Raw genomic sequence first — 16,054 nt, 5'->3', positions numbered from 1 at the left:
AGGTACTGACCCACTAGTACACGCCTCACAGGTACAGCCCCACTAGTAGACACCTAGTGTCTTAGTACTAAAATGGGGTTTAATCCACGAGTATACAACACCTGCACGCAAATAATATAAATCAGGCTTTAGAGGGTAAGGATGGAGAATGGAATCCATGGTCTAGCCTCGTGGGTTGTACCTGTGAGGAGTCTAGTGGACTGAAATCAATAAGGTTTTGCCTTAGCACGTCTCTAATCGATTCTAGACAATTGTATTATAGTCCTCCACTCAAAAATAAAATATCATGTTTCTACTCACGGAGACTAATGTATTCTAGCGTTCTGACATTTGAAGTCTTGAATTTCCGCTCTTTGACTCCCATGTGGGTGGATATTTCAAAGCCATGACAACCTCCTTCCTCACTTGAATAATTTCAAGTAGACAATTCAGCTCAGGATTAACATTTAACATGTATTGCAATGATATTGCATTCAGTATTTTAACCCATTTTGGGCGGGAACCCCTTTTGGTGTTTTAAAGCATAATGTTACACTTTAGCTATTGAAAAATGGCAGATCTACAAGCTCGAGTGCCGCGCTATGAGCTTGTAGATCTTGTAGAAAAATCGTGGTGAATGTGCCTCAAATCTTTGAATATAATAGTATTACAAACTAGTGAATATTTTAACTCAATATGTTGTCCCTGGAACACCACTGATACAGAAACATAAGTTTTTTCAGAAAACTGTCAGGATTTTGAAGACATTTTTAAAGTTTCCACGTCAGGCCTAAATGGGTTAATGGTGTGACTGTGCTTCTGTGATACTACAGATTACCTGTGATACTACAGATTACCTGTGCAAAGCACGCCACACAATCTGAGATCACAACCCACAGAACAACATCCAGGGAGAGAGAGCTAACGTAATGTCTAGCTCCTGCTCTCCGTACCGTCCTGAACTATCGCTGCTCTGGATTTTTACAGAGCGAAGCTTATAATTTACTCCATCGCATGATGTGTCATATGCTGTGTTGTTGCCTTTACAATCTGTTCTCTTCTCCAAGCAACAGCATCATGTACTATGAATTATAGATTGGGCTTGGGCCATTGCCGTTCATTAAAAATGAAAACAAAATGAAAACAAATAAACAAGGCCATTTTACATGTAAATGGCCCTCCTCCTCATTGATCAGGCCTTTTCAAGGAATGAGGCAAATAAAAAGGTGTCCTTTTGAAAATAGGCCTTTCTGTTTCTAGAAGTCCTCCAACCATATAAATTCATGATTTTGATCGATCTTATTAATAGTTGTAGAATGGACAATAAAAAACAAAGTTTTTAATTGTAAACAACAAAGTTTTTAATTGTGTTTTATTGTGTGTTACAGAGCAGCCCCCAGCTCGGCAGCCCCTCCCCTAGCCCCGCCCAGTCACCCACGCCCACTCACCTGACCAATGTGAAGAACATCCGTCCAGGCCTGTCCTCGGCTCCCATCATGCCACAGTTCTCCCGGTCCTTCATGCCAGGGCAAGGTAAGACACCAGGCAGGGAGTGTGACCAGGGTGCCAGTGTGACCAGGGCGTCGTCAATATAATCTACGCAGACAAAATGAGACCAGATTTGACTGAGAGACTGCCATCGCACAAATTCCAGCTTTTCACCAGAGGAGAAAAACCTTTTATTTATATTTTTTTCAAAATGAGTTAATATCACAGGCAGACTCTTCACATACTACAGCATGTCTGAAATAAGTGTCAGAGGTGAAATCGACATATAAATATGAAATAAATGCTTAAACATGTAGCTAGGTGTAATGTTAGAGACCACAGAAGACATGTAAATATGAAATAAATGCTTAAACATGTAGCTAGGTGTAATGTTAGAGACCACAGAAGTGAACCTTTCAAGCCTGTTTTCTCAACTCGCTGTTTCTCTGCAAGACATTAGTCTATAAGCCATATCGCCAAAACTGGTGGGTCAAACTGAACAACCAATATGTCAATTTGAAGCTATGATTCCCTGCGTAGGTGTTAAATTAATTAGTGTCAATTTGGTGGTCCTTGATGTGAAAAAGTTTGGGAACCACTGTTCTATAAGCTTATAGTCTCAATTTCTTAAACCTAATGCAAAAGGTGTGTGTGTGTGTGTGTGTCTCCTAGGGGACGTACGGTACCCCCTACTCGGCCAGCCGCTGCAGTACAACCCACAGATCCGTCCCCCTCTCCTCCACGCACCCCCCATGGTTCCCAGTCACCAGGTGAGTCTCCCTCTAACCCATTCTGACCTGAGATCAGATTCTAAAAATGTCTTCTACATCCTGACAGTTTTCTGAAAAAGCTATGTTTCTATGTCAGTCGTTCTTCGATTTTTCAAAAATAGCAGACCTACAAGCTCGTATATGCTTGTAGATCTGCCGTCCGGAGAACGGAATCTTCTGTTTTTTTACGTTCAAAATATTTCAAAATATTTAAAAAAATATTTAAAACTTGAAATGGAGACATTCTGCCCATAATGAGTGCTTTTACTTTCCAAAGTACATTTTGATGCCAATACTGTACTTTTGAATCAAATGTTACTCAAGTACATTTTGAATTCCAGACTTTTACTTTTTTACTTGTAACAATTACAGTGTTGATACTAAAAAAAGTGAGTAATTTTTCCACCACTGCCTCTTTTTTTTATGATTCAAAATGTTATTGCTTTTTCAGTTTAGTCACATAGGGAATAACTGAGAATGTACATACAATAATCATACAAACAATTAAGACAACAAATGAAACAAAACTAGACAAGAAAATAATAAATACATTACACTACGAAACCTTTACTGAAAAGATAATACAATACAGACAATACAATAAAAAATATATATAAAAAGGAAAAGGGAAAAATAAATTAAGACAATGCCATTAAACCTGGTTTAGGGCATTAAGCAACTAGTCGACTAGTAAATCCACTAGTCGACCTTGCTGGTACTAGTTGACTAGTTGATAAAAAAAATTAAAGTAATTTTCTTTCCCCGATTTTGTAGGATCAGGTAGATTAATGTACAAATATTTATTTCCAAAAAAATACAACTAGTCAACTATTCGACTAGTAAACTAGTCAACTAGTAAAAAGGACTAGAAGTGAATGCCCTAACCTGTGTAATATAAATTTCCACTGCCTCCTCTTTGTCCTCCAGGTACCGATGGGAATGAGACATGGCGGCGGCAGAGGGAGGAAACAGCCCAGGAAAGCCTTGTCCGCAGATCTCAGTGTAGGTGACACAGGTAAACTTTAGAGTCGTTCACGTCTCAGTGTACTGTAGGTGACGCAGGTAAACCTTAAGGTCGTTCACGTCTCAGTGTACTGTAGGTGACACAGGTAAACCTTAAGGTCGTTCACGTCTCAGTGTACTGTAGGTGACACAGGTAAACCTTAAGGTCGTTCACGTCTCAGTGTACTGTAGGTGACACAGGTAAACCTTAAGGTCGTTCACGTCTCAGTGTACTGTAGGTGACACAGGTAAACCTTAGGCTCGTTCACGTCTCAGTGTACTGTAGGTGACACAGGTAAACCTTAAGGTCGTTCAGGTCTCAGTGTACTGTAGGTGACACAGGTAAACCTTAAGGTCGTTCAGGTCTCAGTGTACTGTAGGTGACACAGGTAAACCTTAAGGTCGTTCAGGTCTCAGTGTACTGTAGGTGACACAGGTAAACCTTAAGGTCGTTCAGGTCTCAGTGTACTGTAGGTGACACAGGTAAACCTTAAGGTCGTTCAGGTCTCAGTGTACTGTAGGTGACACAGGTAAACCTTAAGGTCGTTCACGTCTCAGTGTACTGTAGGTGACACAGGTAAACTTTAGGGTCGTTCACGTCTCAGTGTACTGTAGGTGACACAGGTAAACCTTAAGGTCGTTCACGTCTCAGTGTACTGTAGGTGACACAGGTAAACCTTAAGGTCGTTCACGTCTCAGTGTACTGTAGGTGACACAGGTAAACCTTAGGCTCGTTCACGTCTCAGTGTACTGTAGGTGACACAGGTCAACCTTAAGGTCGTTCAGGTCTCAGTGTACTGTAGGTGACACAGGTAAACCTTAAGGTCGTTCAGGTCTCAGTGTACTGTAGGTGACACAGGTAAACTTTAGGGTCATTCACGTCTCAGTGTACTGTAGGTGACACAGGTAAACTTTAGGGTCGTTCACGTCTCAGTGTACTGTAGGTGACACAGGTAAACCTTAGGCTCGTTCACGTCTCAGTGTACTGTAGGTGACACAGGTAAACCTTAAGGTCGTTCAGGTCTCAGTGTACTGTAGGTGACACAGGTAAACCTTAAGGTCGTTCACGTCTCACTGTACTGTAGGTGACACAGGTAAACCTTAGGCTCGTTCACGTCTCAGTGTACTGTAGGTGACACAGGTAAACCTTAAGGTCGTTCAGTTTTCAGTGTACTGTAGGTGACACAGGTAAACCTTAAGGTCGTTCACGTCTCAGTGTACTGTAGGTGACACAGGTAAACCTTAAGGTCGTTCAGGTCTCAGTGTACTGTAGGTGACACAGGTAAACCTTAAGGTCGTTCAGGTCTCAGTGTACTGTAGGTGACACAGGTAAACCTTAAGGTCGTTCAGGTCTCAGTGTACTGTAGGTGACACAGGTAAACCTTAAGGTCGTTCACGTCTCAGTGTACTGTAGGTGACACAGGTAAACCTTAAGGTCGTTCACATCTCAGTGTAGGTGACGCAGGTAAACCTTAGGGTCGTTTACTTCTTTACCATTTACTTTAGCTATTGAAAAACAGCAGCTCATACGAGCTTGTAGAGCTGCTATTTTTTTTTTATCGTGAAAATGTGGCGCAAATCTTTGAATACGTTGAAAACGTTTTTAACTCAAACCTTTGCTTCTGGGGGGGGGGGGGGGGGGGGGTTTCCTGGAACAACATATTGTCAGATGGGGGTCGGCGGCCAATTACATCAAATCTTTGGGAGTCCTTGACATGAAAATGGTTGAGAACCACTGACGGAAACATAAGGTTTTTAGGTTTTTCAGAAACTCGTCCTCGGATCTAAACGCGTTAACATTGTGGTCAAGAACCCGACGATGACGTGCTCTTCCTCCTCTCTCTCCTCCTCCTCCTCCTCAGTGAGTGGGCGGTTCCTGGAGGTGACGGAGCTGCCTGACAGGACGGCGTGGGGTGGGGGTGGGCGTGGTCATGGCGGCGGCGGCACCGTGCTGGGCGTGGCGCTCCCCAGCGTGGCGGGCAACATCCAGAGGCTTCCGGGACACCACCAACAACACCACCACCACCCCCCCCACCAACACCAACACCACCCTCCCCACCACCAGGAATGTCAGCCCGGGGCCAACGGTGACCCGCACCACCACCCCCACCACCACCAGGCTCAGCACCACCAACACCACCACCAGGTCCACCACCATGCCAAACATACCTTCCCGGGCCCGGCTGACTTTGCCTCCGCCTACACCATCCTGGCCCACGCCGCGGCGCCGTCCCCCGCCATCGTCTCCAGGAACTTTACCACCACCAACAACAACAACCAGGGTGCCTCCCCCCGCCCCCCACCCGCCAACGGCCCCCGCTCCACCACCTCCTTGAGACTCGCGACGAGCAAGGGTCCTGGCCAGCCCCCCCCCAACCTGGAGAGGGCCAGCTCCTAATTGGGGGGAGGGAGAGGGAGGGGGTGGTGGGGGTGGGGCATTATTAGGCTGTTAACGACGACGACGACAACAACAACAAAAAAGGACCTCTGGCTTTATTCTGACCCGCTCCCACCCTCACCAGCAGCACCCTCCCTCCCCCACTCCCCCCCTCCCCGCCCTCCCCTTACCCGCCCCTCGCACTCTACCTGATGCTGGTTTGATGTATTAGGGTTTGTTTTTACACTTGATTTGTAGAGACTTCTTTTGGGGAAAAAATTGTTTTTTTCTCTTTGTCAAATCGACCCATTTCGAGGGATATAAAATGGCGGGAGCGAAACAAACAAACAAAAGTCCCCCCTCGAGATTTTAACATCCGAAAAAGTAACACAGTACGAGAAAGACAGAAAAACGATATATATTGAAGTTCTTATACGGTCACCACCGGTCCCTCCATCTCCCTTTTGAAGAAGGCGACGGGAAAAACACTTCAAAAAGAGCAGTCTTGTTTCTCCTCCCCCTTCACCCCCCCTTAACCTCTTAATTTTTTTATTTTATTTCCTAGTTGTGAATGTTTTTTTGTTTTGTTTTAGTTTGAAACCAAGCTCAGTGGTCTTACCGCCCCCTCTATCGGAGGTTCTGCTTTTGTCTCAGCAGAACTTCACCAAAGCCCCCACCCCCCCCCCATGACCCATGGATAAAACTTAGTACCGCCCAACAACCCCCCCCCCCCCCCCCCCCCAAGTTTCCACCAGCCCACCTTTGCCCCATATTGTGGCCAGAACAGAACATCGGAACCAGAACCCCCTCCTCTCTCCCTCCTCTCTCTCTGCTACACTAAATGGGTCTCTTGTTGTGCCTTCTCTCCAGAGTCTACTGCTTTTGTTCTCCCAAGAAAATAACACACACACACATGAAGACACAGCAGTGTCTTAAACCATTGTAATGGAAGAAAGAAAAAAGACCCGCTTCTTGTAAATAATTTATATAGTAGATAAAGAATTCAATCAGTTCTCTTTCCACAGTGAACAGGTATACGCGTTGGTCACACAGGCACAGGTGAGAATGACAAAAGGCATCTTTTTCTTTTTGTTTTTTTGTTTTGTTTTTGTTTGACATCCCTGGTTTTTAACTTAATTTAAATTAAAAAAAAAAGTTGAGAGAATAATAAAATAAAACAAATTGAAAACTCCTCCACCGACAATGTATTTTTAGCAATCCTCAGCTTTTTGATTTTTTTTTTCTTTTTTGTTCCTTCCTCCGCCGTCCTCTGTCTGCCCCGGGGCAAAAGGTCCTCCTGTCTGCCCCGGGGCAAAAGGTCCTACTGTCTGCCCCGGGGCAAAGGGTCCTCCTGTCTGCCCCGGGGCAAAAGGTCCTACTGTCTGCCCCGGGGCAAAAGGTCCTACTGTCTGCCCCGGGGCAAAAGGTCCTCCTGTCTGCCCCGGGGCAAAAGGTCCTCCTGTCTGTTCCGGGGCAAAAGGTCCTCCTGTCTGCCCCGGGGCAAAAGGTCCTCCTGTCTGCCCCGGGGCAAAGGGTCCTCCTGTCTGCCCCGGGGCAAAGGGTCCTCCTGTCTGCCCCGGGGCAAAGGGTCCTCCTGTCTGCCCCGGGGCAAAAGGTCCTCCTTTCTGCCCCGGGGCAAAAGGTCCTCCTGTCTGCCCCGTGGGCAAAGGGTCCTCCTGTCTGCCCCGGGGCAAAGGGTCCTCCTGTCTGCCCCGGGGCAAAAGGTCCTCCTGTCTGCCCCGTGGGCAAAAGGTCCTCCTGTCTGCCCCGGGGCAAAGGGTCCTCCTGTCTGCCCCGGGGCAAAAGGTCCTACTGTCTGCCCCGGGGCAAAAGGTCCTCCTGTCTGCCCCGGGGCAAAAGGTCCTCCTGTCTGCCCCGGGGCAAAAGGTCCTCCTGTCTGCCCCGGGGCAAAAGGTCCTCCTGTCTGCCCCGGGGCAAAAGGTCCTCCTTTCTGGCCCGGGGCAAAAGGTCCTCCTGTCTGCCCCGGGGCAAAAGGTCCTCCTTTCTGGCCCGGGGCAAAGGGTCCTACTGTCTGCCCCGGGGCAAAAGGTCCTACTGTCTGCCCCGGGGCAAAAGGTCCTACTGTCTGCCCCGGGGGCAAAGGGTCCTCCTGTCTGCCCCGGGGCAAAAGGTCCTCCTGTCTGCCCCGGGGCAAAAGACCAACAGTGTCTATGTACTCATCATCAGGAGGTTGCGTTTTTTCTTAAATTTAAAACCGACTGACTGAACTGGGTCACTGGAAGAAAAAAAAAAAAAAAAAAGTTTGCACATTTATACAACTGAATATATATTATATCTATATTTTTTCCTTTTATTTCTCTCAAAGAAAAAAAAATTGTGGATTCTTGAAAGGCTGTTCAATGCTGGTGAAAGTCATTTTTATTTCAGTTTGGAAAAACCAATAAATGTTTACACCAAAATGGATGTTTTGCTCAGAGGACGAAGTACTTTCAAAGTTGAGATCTCTCTCTCTCTCTCTCTCTCTCTCTCTCTCTCTCTCTCTCTCCGGGAAGTTCAGACTTGACGTAATTCGCAGCTGACTTTGAGCTTTAATATTTGACCAATTAAAATGTAAAATGAGTTTAAATGAAGTTGCCACAGCTCGTTGGACCGAGGTGCTCTGAAGATGGGGGCTCTATTAAGTCATTTAATTTAGTCATTGGTGAAATTCATCTCAATTCACATTGTATGAGGCCATTTGTGTGCTACATTAACCTCCCTCCAACCTCATCTCTTTAAATGTTCAGACCACAATCTGCCCCTCTGTCATATGAAAACCTACCAACCTGCCCTCTGTCATATGAAAACCTACCAACCTGCCCTCTGTCATATGAAAACCTACCAACCTGCCCTCTGTCATATGAAAACCTACCAACCTGCCCTCTGTCATATGAAAACCTACCAACCTGCCCCTCTGTCATATGAAAACCTACCAACCTGCCCCTCTGTCATATGAAAACCTACCAACCTGCCCTCTGTCATATGAAAACCTACCAACCTGCCCTCTGTCATATGAAAACCTACCAACCTGCCCCTCTGTCATATGAAAACCTACCAACCTGCCCTCTGTCATATGAAAACCTACCAACCTGCCCCTCTGTCATATGAAAACCTACCAACCTGCCCCTCTGTCATATGAAAACCTACCAACCTGCCCCTCTGTCATATGAAAACCTACCAACCTGCCCCTCTGTCATATGAAAACCTACCAACCTGCCCCTCTGTCATGAAAACCTACCAACCTGCCCTCTGTCATATGAAAACCTACCAACCTGCCCCTCTGTCATATGAAAACCTACCAACCTGCCCCTCTGTCATATGAAAACCTACCAACCTGCCCTCTGCCGTATGAAAACCTGCCCTCTGTCATATGAAAACCTACCAACCTGTCCTCTGTCATATGAAAACCTACCAACCTGCCCTCTGTCATATGAAAACCTACCAACCTGCCCTCTGTCATATGAAAACCTGCCCCTCTGTCATATGAAAACCTACCAACCTGCCCCTCTGTCATATGAAAACCTGCCAACCTGCCCTCTGTCATATGAAAACCTACCAACCTGCCCTCTGTCATATGAAAACCTACCAACCTGCCCTCTGTCATATGAAAACCTACCAACCTGCCCTCTGTCATATGAAAACCTACCAACCTGCCCTCTGTCATATGAAAACCTACCAACCTGCCCTCTGTCATATGAAAACCTACCAACCTGCCCTCTGTCATATGAAAACCTACCAACCTGCCCTCTGTCATATGAAAACCTACCAACCTGCCCCTCTGTCATATGAAAACCTGCCCCTCTGTCATATGAAAACCTACCAACCTGCCCTCTGTCATATGAAAACCTACCAACCTGCCCCTCTGTCGTATGAAAACCTGCCCTCTGCCGTATGAAAACCTGCCCTCTGTCATATGAAAACCTACCAACCTGCCCTCTGTCATATGAAAACCTACCAACCTGTCCTCTGTCATATGAAAACCTACCAACCTGTCCTCTGTCATATGAAAACCTACCAACCTGCCCTCTGTCATATGAAAACCTGCCCTCTGTCATATGAAAACCTGCCAACCTGCCCTCCGTCATATGAAAACCTACCAACCTGCCCCTCTGTCATATGAAAACCTACCAACCTGCCCCTCTGTCATATGAAAACCTACCAACCTGCCCTCTGTCATATGAAAACCTACCAACCTGTCCTCTGTCATATGAAAACCTGCCCTCTGTCATATGAAAACCTGCCAACCTGTCCTCTGTCATATGAAAACCTGCCAACCTGCCCTCTGTCATATGAAAACCTACCAACCTGCCCCTCTGTCATATGAAAACCTACCAACCTGTCCTCTGTCATATGAAAACCTACCAACCTGCCCCTCTGTCATATGAAAACCTACCAACCTGTCCTCTGTCATATGAAAACCTACCAACCTGCCCTCTGTCATATGAAAACCTACCAACCTGCCCCTCTGTCATATGAAAACCTGCCAACCTGCCCCTCTGTCATATGAAAACCTACCAACCTGCCCTCTGTCATATGAAAACCTACCAACCTGCCCCTCTGTCATATGAAAACCTGCCAACCTGCCCTCTGTCATATGAAAACCTACCAACCTGCCCTCTGTCATATGAAAACCTACCAACCTGCCCTCTGTCATATGAAAACCTACCAACCTGCCCTCTGTCATATGAAAACCTACCAACCTGCCCTCTGTCATATGAAAACCTACCAACCTGCCCTCTGTCATATGAAAACCTACCAACCTGCCCCTCTGTCATATGAAAACCTACCAACCTGCCCCTCTGTCATATGAAAACCTACCAACCTGCCCCTCTGTCATATGAAAACCTACCAACCTGCCCTCTGTCGTATGAAAACCTGCCCTCTGTCGTATGAAAACCTGCCCTCTGTCATATGAAAACCTACCAACCTGCCCCTCTGTCATATGAAAACCTACCAACCTGCCCTCTGTCGTATGAAAACCTGCCCTCTGTCGTATGAAAACCTGCCCTCTGTCGTATGAAAACCTGCCCTCTGTCGTATGAAAACCTGCCCTCTGTCGTATGAAAACCTGCCCTCTGTCATATGAAAACCTACCAACCTGCCCCTCTGTCATATGAAAACCTACCAACCTGCCCTCTGTCGTATGAAAACCTGCCCTCTGTCGTATGAAAACCTGCCCTCTGTCATATGAAAACCTACCAACCTGCCCTCTGTCATATGAAAACCTACCAACCTGCCCCTCTGTCATATGAAAACCTACCAACCTGCCCTCTGTCATATGAAAACCTACCAACCTGCCCCTCTGTCATATGAAAACCTACCAACCTGCCCTCTGTCATATGAAAACCGAGTGCTGCGCTAGGTCTGCTATTTTTGAAAAATCGTGAAAATGTGGCCCAAATGTTTGAACATATTCTTTCAGAGCGAACATTTTTAACTAAAATCTTGGAACTACATATTTTCAGATGGGGGTCGGCAGCCAAATACATATATTTTTGGGGGTCGTTGACATGAAAATGTTTGACCCGTCCTCGGGTCTAAATGGGTTTTAAGTGATTCATTATAGCAGATCACGCCCCCGTGGAATAGATTGATGCCAAGTAAGTATAGAACTAGACCATGTATATCTGTACCTTTTACCTCCTGACCTTTTAGAGGAAATGGAGGTCTGAAATACTGACACACAATAACTTTAAGGTGCCACCGCGTCTTGACAGAGATAAATTGCATGGTGTGTCCTGTCAGCGGTCCTTGTACAACCCCTTTGTTCCCACATTGTGTGTGCGCGTCGTGTGTACTTGCGATAACAGGCTGTGAAGTCGCCTCCTCTATTGAATCGGTCGCTCCAGTATTGGGCTGAGACATTTCAGTTCAGACTATTATTACCTTTTGTGGGGTTTTTTGGGGTATTTTAATGTATCCCTCACTGTCATTTTATTAGATTTAGGCTTAAATAACTGACATTCTTTACAGCCATTAACCCATTCTGGGTGGGAACCCCTTTTGGTGTTATGCTTTAGCTATTGAGTTCATGCTTTATGTTATGCTTTAGCTATTGAAAAACAGATCTACAAGCTCATAGTGCGCCACCGAGTGGCGAGCTACGAGCTTGTAGGTCTGCTGTTTTTGAAAAATCGAAGAACGACTGACATAGAAACATAGCTTTTTCAGAAAAAGATCTTTTATGCGATTTTAATCTGATCGCATGTCAAAATGGGTTAAACACAGACACTGCAGGTTAGCCTAAATTAATCTCACCTTGGATCTAAATTAGAATTAATTCAACCATAAACGTGTATAGTCTAGGTGTACTGGGCCACCGCAATCTGTCCTCGAATGACTGGATAGAAACGGCCCACTGATAGGCGAACTTTTGGGACGTTTCTAATGGCCAATTAGACTGTATTCATGCTGTTCAACACGGGTTGGAGGGAGCATTATGAGACTGGGGGGGGGGGGGTTGGCTTGCATGGTTATTACACCAAAGTTGGACAGACTCATAAGTCGATGGGTTGTGAAACATTTTCGGGTTATAATTCACTTATGTATCCGTACCAATCTACTGTACCTCCCACTGTGCCTTTTCATCTACTCCAGGCAAGCTGAGTTGAATTAGTGCGGGGGTTCTCAGAAGCAAACTCTTCTCCCTTCTGGCTCCAAAACTATGGAATGCACTTCCCATCGCAGTCAGAACTGCAGCATCACTCCCAATATGCCGCCGTAGTCTGAAAACCCACCACTTCAGACTCAACCATGGCCCGTAGCACTTGCCCTAGCCTAGCCCCTTAGATAGCACTTTATGTAGACTTAGATAGTATTTTAAACAGACTTGTTACGTAGACAGCACTATAATTGCATTTTATGTAGTCATAGTCATAGCATGTATATTGTATAATATATAATATAGTATAGTATGTAGCCTATAGTTGACATAGATACTCCACTGTTACGTTAGTTTATACATGATTCATGATAACTACTTTTTATATATGTTATGTATGCCATGCTTTTGTTATTGCTTAATGTAAATCGCTCTGGATTAAGAGCGATTTACTAGTCTGCAAAGAGGGGGGAAAACGACATTTAATTCAATAGTACAATATATTGCTTTTATTTTATCAATTCATAATTTATTGAGGCATATTGTTGGTTATTTTTAGTGTGTACAATCATGTTGAGATGGAGCAGACCTGTTTTTAAACTTTGTAGAGTTTTGGTTTAGCTTTATTTCTCAGCAGACCAAAGGCAAATGGCTTGTGTTCAAATTACAACAGGCACAAATAGGCCTAGGTAATATTATCGTAGACTTTGTCTTGCTTTCAGGTTTGTTTCTATTTGCAGGTGTGAAATCATAAATAAGCTCCCAAGTTAGCGGCACTTACACAAAAGGAAGGTGAGCGCTGAAATCTCATTAGAATAAATGTTTTTCAATGAGAATGCGACGTCGTCCACCCCTCCTATATTCGCTCGCGGAGTCTCTATTTGAGCGAGGTTTCGTGGCCCCAAATACTTTTATTGGTTGAGATCTACATACAACTATTTATTGGTTATTTGATTGGTTTAGACTACGTCGCAACGCAATGACCGACACTCCAGCGGGCAGCGGTGGCGAACGGTTTGCGGAGCGGTCTTGATACCGGAAGGTCGCCAGTTCGAATCCCCGGACCGGCACGTTAGAATTACCACCGCTGAAGTGCCCTTGAGCACCCATGAAATGTTCTATGAGCAGGGTGTGGCTGTAAACAAGCATCTCGAGCTTAGTCCACTTCCCTGGGTAAACAAAGAACTTTGCTTTGCTCCATATCGGGACAGTTTTCCCACGACATATCGTCATCATTTAAAACGCTACTGCACATGCTTCTATCGTCCTGAAGCTTCTGAAGTCCTAGTGCGCCTGCTCGGAACACAGATGCACAATCAATCCACATGTGCCATGCAACGTTAAAAGGTGCGCTCCATGGAGTGCTTATCTCTGCCAGGCCATGTGTGTGGGCCTACCCGGAGGGCTGTGTAAGTGGCGGGTTGCAGCTGTCGGGACCTGAGGAAGCTGTGGAGGTAAATACTGTTTTAATTTGTGGCGCCACAGGGTCGGATACAGCCATGTTTATTTATCACATGACTCCAGAGATCATGTGTAATGTAGCGATTTCTGATCGAGTTTAGAAGACGGGGGTGAAGACATAATCAGATAAAATGTATTTCTTTGTGCAGATGCAGCAGGATGGGCCTTGACTTCCCCGCTGTGCAGAACATCCTCCACCCACTCATCAGGTGGTTGATTGGAAAATAATAGTGTTTTGGTTGCACGGCTCATAGAGAGTTGACTTCCGCACGCCCGGTAGGTAATTTGGAGCAGGTGTGATGATGACGAGGCACATACAATGTGGAAAGGAGAGACCGAAACGTTGCTTCTTAAATAAATGCTCTGAACCAAGCAAGTGGCGGTGGTTCGGGTGTCTCTCCTTTCCAGGTCGCACGGCTCTTACAAGCATCAGCAGCTGTCTGGCTCTATAGTATACAGTAGCAAGCCACGTTTGTGAACGGCGTGTGCTCCAAATGTCCTCGATCAACGTTGGCCTGTCGGGCTAACTTTGTGGTTCCATTATTCACCGGCGGTCCGGCTGCTCCTGGCGTGTTGGTGGTGGTTGGTGCTACAGCACATGTAGCCTCAACGTTACTTCCTCCTGGAGTGGTTTGTCCCAGTGAGGTGCCGCTCGATACGCACAAGGTATGATATGATATAGATAGTACTTGTCAGTTCACACTGAAATTTGTCTTGCGACACAGCAGCAGAACACATATACACACATTTGACATAACACAAAGAACAAGACAATTTACATACATAAAGACAAGAGCAATATCCACCGCTTAGATTACCCTGTGGCTACTACAACTCCTAATTAAGCCTCAAGGTCGACTGGTGGACAAAGGACCTCTTTAGTCTGACCTTATTGTATGCTGGTACACCATATCTCCTTCCTGAAGGTAGCAACCTATATTCTCCATACAACACATGCTTAGCATTAGAGGTGATATTCCTTGCTAACCTTAGGATGCTGTTATCATACGTGGATGTATAAAGTTTCTGAAGTTGTTGTCCAACAATCTTTGAACAAATGTTCAGTTGTTGCAGCAGTTGTGACTTTAGGGCTGCAGACAAACATCCATACCAGGTGGTACTACAATACTACAGTACATACCAGGTGGTACTACATTACTAGTACAGGTATGCTTGCCGTTCTCCTGTCTCTGCACGTTCGTTTGGTGTGTCATTCTCACCACCGGAATCTAACTTTGGGCTTTGTCGTTTCAGTGATCTTCTGTTGCCGTGGTCCATCACCACGGCATTGTGAATGTGTTACACTCTGCCTCGCAGACGTACGTATTGTTAACGTTACATTTCAATGTTCTGTCTCTTTGGATTTATTGTATTATAATATTGAATAAGTATAGGCTAACACGGCCGTTTGTTGTTATTGTTGCCGGGCCAGTGAATGACAACACTGTGGTTTTGCTGTAGCTGCGGTTTATGCTGTGCCACCCATGAAAAGGACATGTTCTGTCTACGCCTTCCCATCCACAGCCCGGTCGGTCTACCATGAGACGGAATGGAACCTTTCTATCTGCCAGAAACTATCTATGGTGTAATGCGATCCGCCCTTTGTAGCCTCGGTCCACTATTAATGCCGGCTTTATAGCCAGACCCTTTTTTTCCTCTCCATTGACTTTACCATACCAGGCGGGTGCAGTACTTAGTTTAAACAGATTTTGGTTTAGACTAGTCAACCTTAACCCATGTCTAACCAATGACTAGTCTAAACTAAGTAGGCCTATGCACCCCTACCAGGCCCCTAGCATAGCATACGACCCTTTCTAGCCCTCAATAAATGATGTCCTTTTTTAATGAATTTCACGGAGTTCCTAACTGATGTTCTGTCTCCCTTTGCAGGACCGGTGCTGGGGATCCAGGTTTGGGATCAAGGTGACGTACGGCTGCCCAGTGGCGGTGGTGGTACGGAGCCTACCATCTGTCTGACCTACTGTAGGTGGTCCTCCCACTCAGGCTTCTGTGAACATCCCAAACTGTTCTACTTGATTCAGTATTTAGGTATTTATTTTATCAGACACGCCCATACAAACCCATTGTAACTTCAAACAACATTAACCCATTTTGGGCGGGAACCCGTTTTGGTGTTAGCATTATGTTATGCTTTAGCTATTGAAAAATAGCAGACCTACAAGCTCGTAGCGCGCCACCGAGTGGCGCGCTACGAGCTTGTAGGTCTGCTATTTTTGAAAAATCGAAGAATGACTGACATAGAAACATAGCTTTTTCAGAAAACTGTCAGGATGTAGAAGACATTTTTAGAATCTGATCTCAGGTCAGATTTATCGAAAGCACCCATCCTAATTGGTTCTGGTGACTCATATTGCC

The 16,054-nt window shown here is 45.6% G+C and overlaps 1 protein-coding gene across 6 annotated transcripts in view; it reads left to right on the top strand.

Moving 5' to 3' along the window:
* LOC310866655 (R3H domain-containing protein 1-like) overlaps window positions 1–7,081 on the top strand; it is a 67,053-nt gene extending 59,972 nt beyond the window's left edge. For 5 of the 6 annotated variants that reach the window (XM_083776349.1, XM_083776350.1, XM_083776348.1 and 2 more), the window contains 4 exons: window positions 1,368–1,512; window positions 2,140–2,237; window positions 3,165–3,252; window positions 5,102–7,081. In XM_083776349.1, coding sequence (XP_083632475.1) covers window positions 1,368–1,512; window positions 2,140–2,237; window positions 3,165–3,252; window positions 5,102–5,637 — 867 coding nt within the window. In that variant the 3' untranslated portion in view covers window positions 5,638–7,081. The remainder of the gene's footprint in view (window positions 1–1,367; window positions 1,513–2,139; window positions 2,238–3,164; window positions 3,253–5,101) is intronic. The other variant, XM_083776351.1, reaches the window with a different exon arrangement.
* The last annotated feature ends 8,973 nt before the right edge of the window (window positions 7,082–16,054 follow it).

The sequence above is a fragment of the Protomyctophum parallelum genome (genome assembly GCF_964188405.1).
Source record: "Protomyctophum parallelum genome assembly, chromosome: 11".
Classification (NCBI taxonomy): domain Eukaryota; kingdom Metazoa; phylum Chordata; class Actinopteri; order Myctophiformes; family Myctophidae; genus Protomyctophum; species Protomyctophum parallelum.
This window is presented reverse-complemented; position numbering and strand designations above follow the sequence as displayed.